At 47.3% G+C, this 11,998-nt stretch overlaps 1 protein-coding gene across 1 annotated transcript in view; it reads left to right on the top strand.

Moving 5' to 3' along the window:
• The first annotated feature begins 309 nt into the window (after positions 1–309).
• Positions 310–11,998, top strand: part of HSD17B12 (hydroxysteroid 17-beta dehydrogenase 12) — a 181,971-nt gene continuing 170,282 nt past the window's right edge. Inside the window, exon 1 of the mRNA XM_004708312.2 lies at positions 310–579. Coding sequence (XP_004708369.1) covers positions 420–579 — 160 coding nt within the window. The 5' untranslated portion in view covers positions 310–419. The remainder of the gene's footprint in view (positions 580–11,998) is intronic.

The raw sequence follows: 11,998 nt of genomic DNA, 5'->3' as shown, positions 1-11,998 counted from the left end.
GTAGCCAATGAGAGACCCGGGACATTTGGTGGGGTGAGTCCCCTCCCACCAACTGAACCCTCGGGGGCCTTGGGAGGCGGTTGGGCGGGACTGAAGTTTGATTGGCTGGTCAACGATCAGCCACCTGAGAACAGCCTGCTGTGCGCGCGGGAGGGGTCCGTGGGCGGGGCAGGGAACTGGGTGCTGTTCAAGAGTCAGCCAATGGTTGACAAGATACCCGCCGAGGGCAGGCTAGGCCACCAATGACGGCACGGATATGGCGTTGTGGGCGGGGCTTTTGGGCAAAGCCGCGGTGGAGCCGCGCCTATTAGAGTCGCCCTCACCGTCACGGCCGGCGCCCCTTCAGGATTCATTCATTCTCTCTCGCTCTCGCTCTTTTTTTTTTCATTCACGGAGCTAGCAAGGCCCAGTCGAGAGCCATGGATCACACTGTCCCGGCCGCCGGCTTCCTGTACTGGGTGGGCGCGGGCACCGTGGCCTACCTGGCCCTGCGCATCTCCTACTCAATCTTCATGGCCATTAAGGTCTGGGGCTTAGGTAACGAGACCGGGGTCGGACCGGGGCTCGGCGAATGGGCAGGTGAGTCGGATCCAGCGCCGCTGTCGCCGCCTCCCCCGGCCGCCGCTCGGGGCCCAGCCCCGGGCCTGGCGCGTGGCCTTCCCCCGCTCAGCTCCTGTGCCCTTCCCGGTGCTGCTGCGCGCCCTCTCCTCCCCCCGGAGCCATCTTCGGGCTTGGTGGAGAGTTTGTGTTTTCAAATCCAACCGCGAGGTCTAACTCCGAGATCTCTGCGGGCCTTGACTCTCGAAGACCCGAGCACTTTCACTTGTGCCGGGTTCGCGGCCCGGGAGTGATCCTCAGTCCCGTCCTACCCAGCTCGGTTTAAAACACACGTTTTTGGCTTGCCTGGGATACGGGCTGGTGCGAAGGACGAAAATTAGTCTTTGGGGCGGTGGGGGCGGGGTAATGAAGGCCGGGGAAGAGACCTGAAATTCCAGAAGTTGTTTTTGCCCTTTGGCACCTGAGCTCTCCACTAGGGTACGTCCTATTTCATGTAAATTTCAGAGCTGCCTTGAAAAAGACCACCAACAACAAAAATCCTCGAGAAAGTGAAAGTGTTGCGAAGTTAAGGTGGTAGCCACCGGAGTTAACTGCTTCTACAGAAACCGGTGACGCTCTCTTGAAATCAGAAATATTTGCAGAAAGTACATTTGCGATGGGGAGATAAGAATTCCCACGAAGGAAATGGATCTTGTTCGATAGTCGGAGGGTTTCAAAGATGGAGGAGAAAACTTGCAAAACTTATCTGCCGGGAAGTTCTGCCCTAGCTATTTTTATTCTGACATTCTGCGGGTTTTCTTTTTCTTTCCTTTTGCCGCGCCCACCCCCCTTTTATTTTTTAAACCAAGTGATTGCTTAAGATTTCTTGTGGTCGATCTTTGATCGCATTGATTTATTTAGTTGCTTTTACGAATGTTTTCCCTTTACCAAGCATTTTGTTGAATTTGGGGTTGGTTGGGAGTTCAGACGACGCTTACGTAAAATACAAGCTCAATGTTGTTGTGTTCTTTGCCGTCTTCACTCAAAACCATATATGCAACTCAGGGGAAAGTTACTTGTGGGACCTCACCTCACTGCTACGTAGTCAGTTCTACCTCAGCGACTGGGTGGAACAGGGTAGAACTGCCCTTGTGGTTTTTTCCGAGATGGTTAACTTTTATATAAAGCTTTGCTTTTCTCCCACGTTTTGAGACACTTAACGTGGAATACTGAGAGAAAACTTTCCAGGTAGGAAGGGATTTATTTGTAGGAACTCTGCCCACGGTATGAGGCAGTTGTTAACCTACTCCCTTTTCACAATCATCTGTTACCTTTGGATAGTCTTTGGAAGAGGCGTAAAGGGTTTAACTTTGATAATAATCCAGTTTCAGAACTGCTCACATTTTCATCTCCAGAGCTGGGAAACTTATCTGTGGATTTTTGTAATAGTTACACAAGCCAGGACGGAATTTTATAGATGCAAACAAAACGCTCATATTAATACCTTTGAAAAATAATCTGAGATTGGCCACACTGGTTAAGAGCCCAAATAGGCTTTTGGGGAATGCTTTCTTTATACCCTAGGAACTGCATTTTTATTTTGATTGAAGGCAGACTTTCGAATTCACACGTGTGCTATAGCTTGATATTTCTGGAAGCCTAGTGGGTACATTTTAGAACCAAGTAGCTTGGGTGTTCGTCATTTGCAGCCACAAGCTGTGTTGCCTTATAATAAAACATTGGAAAGTGACGGGAGGTTGCTTCCCAAAGCAAAAGGGTTTCCTGGTGGCATAATGATTACATGTGCTGCCAGCCTCAAGGTCAGTAGCTCAAAACCACCAGCCACTCCACAGGAGAAAGAGGAGGCTCTCCATTCCCCTCAAGAGTGACAGTCTCGGCTACCCACAGGGGCAGTTGTCCCCTCGCTATGAGTCAGTATCAACTCCATGGCAGCGAGTGTGGCTTTCTTCAGTTTTGTGTTTCTCATGTGGGTTGAGTGAATGGATTGGGTGCCTTCTTGTAACGTAACCTGCTCCTTATGAACATTCAGGAAACTCTAGTATTAAGGTGTGCCTATCTGCTCTGACCGATAAGATGATGTTGATCACAGTAGGCATTGGACGGGCAGTGTGAAAAGAAAGTGGGAGGACAGAAGAGCAAAGAAACTTGTCATAAAGTTGGGGTCCTGAGTTGGCTCACTTAGCATGTCAGTTCCCATGAGGTAGTGTGTGCCTCAGTGGGAGGAGTGCTTCAGATTGGAGCTGGCAGGACCACTTTACTGATTTTGGGCCAGAGGCTGCATCAGGCTGGAGAAGCCAGGTGCAGCTCGGGCATCTGACCCTACACCTTGTCTGGATCTTGGAGGAAAAACCCAAAAGGAAGGTTAGCTGGGTTAGAAATGCACCCTCTACTCTCCTGGAGCTGGAAGATCTCCCTCTAACCTTTGCGCCCCCATTTCTCCCCTTTGTCTTCTGTACTTCCCCTTTCTTTGCAACGCTAACCAGCTTGCTTAGAGGTCAAACCCTGAGTCTTGGGAGTCTGAAATCTGGGGTTCGGTCCTGGCTCCTCTGCTCACTAACATTGAGTAAGGTGGTGCTTTGCAGTCTCACCTCATCTGAACAGTGGGAGTAATACCCATGGCCAAAGTCACAGGGAGGTTGTAAAGTAGATTGTTCAGGGCTGGGCCCTGAACATGCGTAATGATTTCTTGTTCTTGTAGTAGCGTCATCCGAGTTGATTGCCAGGATATGGTGGATGAGAAAACCTACTCTCTAGATGACCTGAAGTGACTATTACTCCTACTGTAACTGAGAATGCAGAGCCTCCAAATGAGTTTTCTTTTGGAAAAATTGAACTGGGGATCATTTATTTCTTTCCATTTCAGAGAAATTTCTTGAAAGATTTCAATAGTGAGGCTTATATATTCATAATACATGGGTGAGTGGATTTGAATGGATCAATACCAATGCCATTAAATGTTATTTCTAGGTAAGGATACATTTTTGGTTGCTTTTTAATGGTAAACCCTTGATTTTGTTTTCTTCATATCCTTGGAGCAAACAAAAAACATGAAAGCAATTTGCATGCGTGTCTTCTGGGATAGGCTGAGATTAAGACTGGGGAGGCAGGGGTCAGGCCTTTGCTGCCTGTCCTTCCACCAAACACTGTTGAGTGCTGACCACGGATCTTAGTCCAGTAAGCCCAAACCCAACCCACCGCCATCAAGTTGATTCCAACTCAGAGCGACCCTCTCCATGGGACAGAGTCCAACTGCCCCATGAGGTTTCTTACACTGATGTTCATGAAAGCAGATAGCCACCTCTTTCTCCCACCACAGAGCAACTGGCTGGTTAGGGACATCCGACCTCTTGGCCAACAGCCTAGTGCTTACCCACTGAAGCACCATGTTTCATTACAGTCCGGTGAGCCTCGTCTGCTGAACAAATTGCTGTCAGAGGCAGAAAAGGGATAGTGGGTTCTGTGAGTGCTTATGTGGGAAGGACAGAGAGGGCTTTCTGTGGAGAACTGATGACCTTGACACCGGGAGGGTGTGAGCCAGTGGGGGGGGGGGCAGGAGTGGCAGAAAGCCCCAGAGAATAAAACCTTCTCTACGTACCGAGGGAGCAACAGCAGCTAAGTTCCTGCGGTAGGAAAGAGCAGGGTCCTCTGAAACAAAGCATCCGTGACTGGGCCTGATGGAGATGGGAATGCAGAGCTAGGAAGGGACCAGCAAGCAGGGACTCCGGGGTTCATGGGGAGGGAGGAAGAGGCTTTGCAACAGAAGGGGGACACGGTTGGGTTTGCAACTTGAAACGGGACTTCTTGTTTCCCTGCCCTCCCAGAGTTGTTGCTGACCCTCCTTGAGAAAAACGTTGTCACCAAAGTAGAGCAGTGGAGGTCATTCAAATACTTCCAGTCAACAGCCTGCCTGCCCTCCCAACCCCCTTTTAAAGTGAATTCATACTTTATAGTAAGGGAGGCCTCGTTTGTGTACGCCCTGATAAGCATCCTCAAAGATGGTTTCCCCGTAAGGGAGCTGAGGGGATCTAATCAATGAGGTATGAACAGCTCTCCTCTCCCCAGGGACTGAGTGACAGGGTGGTTAAGGACACCTGAAACTGGGTTACTGCTTTCTCAAGGTAACCTGGGAATGCATGGGATGACTGGTGAGAAATCTGACACAAATCCTTATCAGAGGGAGTGCTTTGTTTTCATCACACATTTTGTCTTATGTTACTTGCCTTATCATCAACTGGACATTCCAGGGATCCGCCCCAGTTTCTGAAAACTTTACTTTTAACTCCACTAAGGGAAGTTATTTTTATTTAGCTAAGCTAGTCCTTGGAGTAGGGGCAGGGAGAGAAAGGCTAGGAAATTGATGATTGTAAACAGTTAGTGCATCCCAAGAATATGATAATGGAAATTAGAGTCACTAAGGAACCTTGGTGGTGTGTGTGGAGGGTTACATGGTGGGCTGCTATCCGCACGTTCAGCGGTTCGAACCCAGCAGCCGCATCAAGGGCGAAAAATGAGCAAATTCAGTCTTGGAGACCCACAGAGTCAGCTCTGCTCTGTCCCACAGGGTCCCCATCAGTTGGAAGCAAGTTGATGGCAGAGAGGTGGCTTGGGAATGTAGCTAACAGAAAGGGATTGACTTTAGAGTCAGGTGGCTAATTACAAGCTTTACTCCTTGTTACGGAGTCGCCCAACACAAGACCACTGACCCACAAAACTGCAAACAGAAAAAAAGTTTATTCAAGACAGAAAAGAGAGGGAAATGGGAAAGTGCCCATACCCTAGACAAACCCGGGCTTGGGCTACAGCATAGCCATGCAGGGTCTAATGCTGCAGCAGCGAGTGGAGGTCCCCTCACCCTTTTATACCCTTAACAAAGCAGCTAATTTTAGAATTTTATGAGAACAGGGAAGAACAGCTAGTGCTAAGCAACAGGATTCGGTCAAGCGGAATGTTCCTGCTTGTGTTAACTGGGTGACAAATGTTTTGGGCGGTTGAGGCGCGCGGTCAAGCGGAATGATTTCAAAATGGAGTGACTTAGGAATGATTACAAAATGGAGTGGCTTAGGGCAATCTCGTACACCTCTACACTCCTCACCAAGTTTTTGCTCTTGGGCCACCATAGTCAGCCTCTGAACTTAATTTTCCTCATCTATTGAATGGAGGCGATGCTTCTCAGGAATACTGTGACAATGAAATGAGACATAACATATTTCAGAAAACCTTCTGTTTGTACCACTATTCCTATTCGATGAAAAGGGCTTGTAGAAACTAAGAAATGATTGTAGTTCAGCAGAGACGCTACTGAGTCTCGAGTTTATGAAGAGAGCAACTAGGAGGTCATTGGTGCCTCCGCCAAAGAATCCCGTGCTTTGTGGAAAGATGTACTCAGTGGGTCCTCTCCACCTGGCTGCACGTGTGACCCACGACACCACCAGGGCTGCTTTGCTGTTCTAGGATCAGCCTTGGCCCTGGTGGTGCAATGGATGAAGCGCTGGACCGCTGACCATAAAGTCTGTGGTTTAAGTCCCCTGGCTGTTCCCAGGAGAAAGAGAAGGCTGCCTGCTCTTGTCAAGATTTACAGTCTGGAAAACCCGCGGGAGCAGTTCTACTCCGCACTGACAGGGTCGCCCTGCGTTGAGTCAACTAGATAACAGTGGGTGCGTCTGCTTGCTTCCATTGAGGCCCCTGTTGTCCACTGAAAAAACCCAACCACCCTCACTGTCACTGAGTTGATGCTAACTCATTGTGACCCTGTAGGACTGGTACAACTGTCCCTGTGAGTAGGAGTTTTGTATTGGGCGTTGTTGCTTTGTAAAGTAATATGCATACCTTGTTTCTTTATTTTTCATGTAACATATTATATTGGGCTTTCGGTGAAAGCTTGCACAGCAAACCGGGCTCCTATTGAGCAGTGTCGACACGATCAGTTCAGTGACAGTAGCGACGTATTTCTCAGCGTGTCAGCTTTTCACATTTTTTCTGTTCTGATTGCTGCATTTCCAGTTGTCTGGGCTCTCTGCCCCCTTGCCTTCTTGGCTTTTTGAGTCCCTGTTGACCTCCGGGCTCCTCATTGACGCCATGGCAGTGAGCTTGCAGTTTTGTTTTAAAGCCCTCAAGTGACACAGCCCTGTTGTTGTTAGGTTGAAATCAGCATTTCAACCCATAGTGGCCCCAAGGTGTCAGAGTAGAACTGTGTCTTAGGGTTTTGGTGACGGCAGCCTCTTCAGCCTTTCTCCCATGGAACTGCCAGGTGGGTTCAAGCTGCCAGCCTTCTAGCCAGCACCGTAAGCATTGCCCCTAGTTTGACACACAAGTCTGAGAAACTGGAATTTAGTGTAGTTAGACACCGGGTAGTTACAGAGTTACCACATACAGCAGGGCCACTGTCATCGTTTTAAAAGTGTATAATACAATGAGAGCCGAAAGATGCCCTTGAGTAGCTTTAGGAACAAGGAACAAGCTAACCTTTCTTATCTACAGCTTTAGGAAGCTACCATAGGGAACCAGCCATGCCACTGAATTTAGTCAAAATTTAAATATCAGTAGGCGTTGGGTAGTATTGTTACTGCCGGCTTTCCCTTGGCCCCAGGAACAGAGAGGCAGAGTCACCGAGGCTGCAAACAACAAAGGAGTTTATTGACTAGCTCGAGCTAGGGCCCAAGTCCCAGAGCACCAACGCAGTGGCCTCCTCCGAGACGAGGACCCCGGCCTGGGCACAAGCCAAGTTTTTACACTTTTTACAGGTTACATAAGCTGGGTGAAACTATTCCCCTTCAGTGACTTCATCCGGAGACAATTGGTTGTGCAGGTCTTTTTAGTTGACTGGCTCCACTCTCAGGACGTTCCAATTGTGGTCACTCAGAACTTTCCAGTTGTGGTCAGCGTTATGGTGATCACTCGGACCTTTCCAGGTGTGGTCAGCGTCATTTTGGGGGAGAGGGTGACTTTGTTAGAGAAAGGAAATTCAAGGCTGTTAGAGAAACAAAACTTAAAGCTGGAAAAATGGAACTTAGGCCTATTTTAAGAGGCTCGGCCTGTCATGGAGTCACTGCTGCCTTACAGTATTTTTATAAATAGAGCCCAAATCTTCTTTATAACAATTGTTCCAAATCAGTTTTCGTTCAAATGAAAGATTTCCAATTAAAGACTCAGTGAAATCTTTCTAACATGGACTACTAGGTAAGACAGAGCTGTACTATTGGAAAATGAAGTTTTTAGTGTAGGCTGACTAAAATACAGTTTTCCTACTTGAAAGTCCTAGAAGAAGAAGAAGGAAAAAAAGGCTAACCCCTTCTAGGGTCCTCTAATTTTTGGAACAGTTGGAGCCAACCAACTAAATTCTCTGGAAACTCTCTTTAGTAGGAAAGATATTTAAATGGTCAAGGTAGATAGCTTGAAAGGTCCCCCCAGAGCATTAAGCTACATGGCTTATCTGTTTTATGGAAAGAGGTGCATCCTATAGTTGGTACCAGTTCTAAAAAGTGTAGTCAGCCGTTTCATGAGAAAGAACAAAGACTAAATCATCAGGAAGCCGGGGAGAATAAGGACCCAACAAGCAAGTTGAAAGAGATATGCCCGATAGCTTCAACTAGCTCGTAGGAGAAGAAGTGCTCAAGACAGGTCGGTGGCACAGGGTGGAAAATGGCAGATGCACCCAAGGCAGTGGTTTAGAAGCAGTGGAGTGATGGAGGGTAGCAGGCTCTGATGTGGCATGAAGGAATTGACAAGAGGAAGATCAGCAGGGGCAACGGTGAGGATGCTGTTAAGAAAGATGCTGTCTTTCTCACACATTCCTGGTCATGAAGAGGACGTACTAGTTCAATAGCTGGTCGGTGAGAAAAGCAATCCTCTCTAGCAAGAGCCTCCAGTCCCTTACAGAAATGATCCCAAAGGGACCACTATGTCATGCCTACCCTGTAGACGCTACCTGGACATGATGCCCAGGGGACTTGGATACAAGTGTGGTGGGTCGATCTATGGTCTCTTGCCTTCAATCTCAGCTGCGTGTATACTTCAGACTATAGAGTATGCTGCTACCACTGAATGGCCAAGGAAATGTTGTCTTCGTATAGATATTCCCCTCTGGATGGCCAGGACATGCCCCAGTATCTTTTGGAAATTTAAATAGTAGTTTTAAAGCTCTCTTTCCATTCCAAATAGGTAGACAACTCATTTTCTAGATTGGTTTGATTGGCATGACTGGCATTAACCACTCATAACCAAGCAAATTCCCCATAGAAACATGACCAAGCTTGTTGTGGGGCTAGTGGAACTGCAGCCCTGTCAGCTGTGCGCCTACAGTAAACAAGCCCCCCTAATCTTGCACCTCCGGTCTTGTAGTTTTGCTGTGGAGCAGAGGACTGCTGCTTGTCTGCGGGTCACGGATCATAACTTCTGATTGCCTGTCACGTGAAAGGAGGTAATGATCTCTCTCTGGATAATGTGGAGAAAACATAGCAGGTTAGACAACCCTGTTGGCACAGTGTGAGGCAGTGGAGGCGGAATTAATGAATGCTACAGGGATGATGACATCATAATTTACAAAACGCCTTTGCTCAAATTCACACACGATTTTCCTACAACGTTCTCAAACAGCTAGCATTGGTTTTGTCACTTCCACATGATCTGTACAGACAGACAGATCAAGATCAGAAGGAGATGCGGTGATCGGTGAAAGGGTTACCCAGCTAGAAAAAACGTCAGAAGAAATCGAATCTAGGTTTTCTGGCTCCTGGCTCTGTGCTCTCTCTAATTTACAGCCAAAGTGCCCCGCATGGGGCAGGTTTAAGGTGATTGGGAGATGACTTTCACAAGAGCTCATCAGTCGCAGAGTTCCTCAAATGTCTGCCACAGTGGTGCTGCCCAAATTCCTGTGAGCCATTGGACTCAACTGAGTGCTGGTTCAAAATATGGATTCCAGAGCTACTGTCAGTATGGCATGGTAGCTGCATGAGACCTAGTCTAATGTCCCAAGAGGGGAGAAGGATCAGATCAGCCTCCCGAGGCTGGCTCCTCAGAGGCAGAGGTCAAGCAATCTTCCACCCTCCAGCCTCTTCAGTTGTGAACCCATCTGTCCCTCCCATGGCACTCTACTCCTTTGCTGGATTCAGTAATTTGTAGCAGTGGCCACCCAGAACTCGTATAACACTCATGATTATGGGGTTTATTAGGGAAATAATGGTTCCGATTCAGGATCAGATAGACTCAAGAGACAGTTCAGTGCTAGTAGGCATCTCTCTGACCTACAGCCTTTGGGCCTTTTGGCCTCTGCCTTACTTAGGCAAGTGTTAAAAAACCCTTTAGGTCTGTGGATAAATGCCCAGAGGCACCTCACTCTACCCATGAGCCTTGGCACTCAGCTGCAGCTCTGGAGATAGGCAAGCTTAGCTCCACCAAGTGCCTGGAGGCACCAAGCCCTGCCAGCAAGTCTCTGCTCTGTAGGAGCTCAGCTTTCTTGCTCCAAGGAAGCACACAGTGTCACCTCCTGCTGGCTCCTGCTACCATTTGTCTTCCATTGCTTCTGTCTCTTGTCATCTCAGGTAGGTGTTACAGCTCCCTCTCTGAATCCTAGATTGTGGATGGTCATCACAGAACCCTTGGGCCGAAAGAATGTTGCTCAACTCCTGATTCTTCTTTCTTGATGGTCATGACACTCCCCTTATTCTCCTCTGGGATGGCTCATTTTAAGCCTCGAGAGATGGCAAACTTGATTAATCCTCATCTTCCGGTGTCATTCATCTTATTTGCATGGCTTCCTATCCTAGTATATAGTGATTGTCACTGAAACTCACAGAGACATTTCTACCTGTCCTATAGGGTTGCTATGAGTCAGCATGAACTCGATGGTGGTAGGTTTGGGGTTTGTTATTTTTTTGATCCCCACAAAGGTGCCATGCACCTTAATTTCATTATTAGCAAGCTGTCCAATCTACTTGGTGGTCCCCAAGCAGCTTGCATTTGCATAACTGTTCCTAGTCATTTGGTGGGAGTTACAAAGACTAACTAGAACAGTGATTCTCAACCTTCCTAATGCCGAGACCCTCACGTTGTGGTGACCTCCCCAACCATAAAATTATTTTGTTGCTACTTCATAACTGTAATTTTGCTACTGTCATGAATTGGGGGACCCCGAAAGGGGTCACGACCCACAGGTTGAGAACCACTGGACGAGAAGGACCAGATAAAATAATTCACTGCACCACACTTACTGAATCAAAGCCTCGAAGACAAGAACACAGGAAACTTAAAAAAAAAAATAATAATAATAACTTAAAGATCATGCATATTGAGAAACTTGGACTATAGTAAATGTAAGAAGGTATTGTATAGATCCATGTTTATTGTGAAATTAATATAAATGGTACCTATTGATGATCAAAGCAAGGATGTTACTTTGCGGACTAAGGTGCACCTGACTTAAGCCGTGATGTTTTCCATCACCCCAGGTGGATGTGAAAGTTGGACATTCAATTAGGAAGACCAGAGAAGAATCAATGCATTTGAATTATGGTGCCAGAGAAGAATATTTAACAAATCTCTTTTGGAAGAAGCACAATAAGAAGGCTCTGTAGAAGCAAGGAAAGTGAGTCTTCATCTCACATCCTTCATACATGTCAGGAGAGACCAGTCCCTGGAGAAGGACAGCATGGTACAGTAGAGGGACAGCAAAAAAAGAGGAGGACCCCGGACAAGATGGATTGACACAGTGACTGCAACAATGGGCTCAGGCATCAGAACAGTTGTGAGGATGGTGCAATACTGGGTGTTGTTTTGTTCGGCGGGGCCCAGAGTTGCTGTGGGTTGGAACTCACTGGAGGGCACCTAATAACAGCAATCTTGATGATTTTTAAAGAGCTCGTAGGCTAAAGAGGATGTTCCAAGTACTTGGTTGGTTTTTGTTGTTGTAAGCCCATCAAATGATGAGGGTAGAGCCAGATGGGCTGTGGTTCAGCCAGAAGGAATTTACATTTCACTTGGCTGTCTGGATGGCCTTTGTAGTGATTGAACAGTATCACTGGGTCACTCATTCATAAACTAAACCTTCATTACATGCTCATCACTAGGCATCAGTCACTGTATTGGGTATGTGCCTCTGGTGGAAAGGCAGACAGCCATGGCCTCTCCCTTTACAGGGCTGCCTCTAGCAAGGGACCATTCATTCCATCAACAGCTCCTTAACTGGGAAAAGTACAAGTGCTATAGGGCACTGGCAGTTCCAGAGGAAATAGCATTTCATCTACCGTATATACTCGAGGATAAGCTGACCCGAATATCAGATGAGGTGCCTAATTTTACCACAAAAACTGCATTAAAAATGTGCTGAAAAAACTTGGTTTCGGCTATCAAAAGATATAGCGTCTGGGGTCTTAAAAGCTTGAAGGTAAACAAGTGGCCATCTAGCTCAGAAGCAACAAAGCCCACATGGAACAACATATCAACCTGT

Source organism: Echinops telfairi, unplaced genomic scaffold, assembly GCF_000313985.2.
Source record: "Echinops telfairi isolate 266 unplaced genomic scaffold, ASM31398v2 ScPeMD7_60;HRSCAF=208, whole genome shotgun sequence".
Lineage (NCBI taxonomy): Eukaryota > Metazoa > Chordata > Mammalia > Afrosoricida > Tenrecidae > Echinops > Echinops telfairi.
Note: the sequence above shows the minus strand (reverse complement) of the source record. Positions and strands in the feature narration are given on the sequence as shown.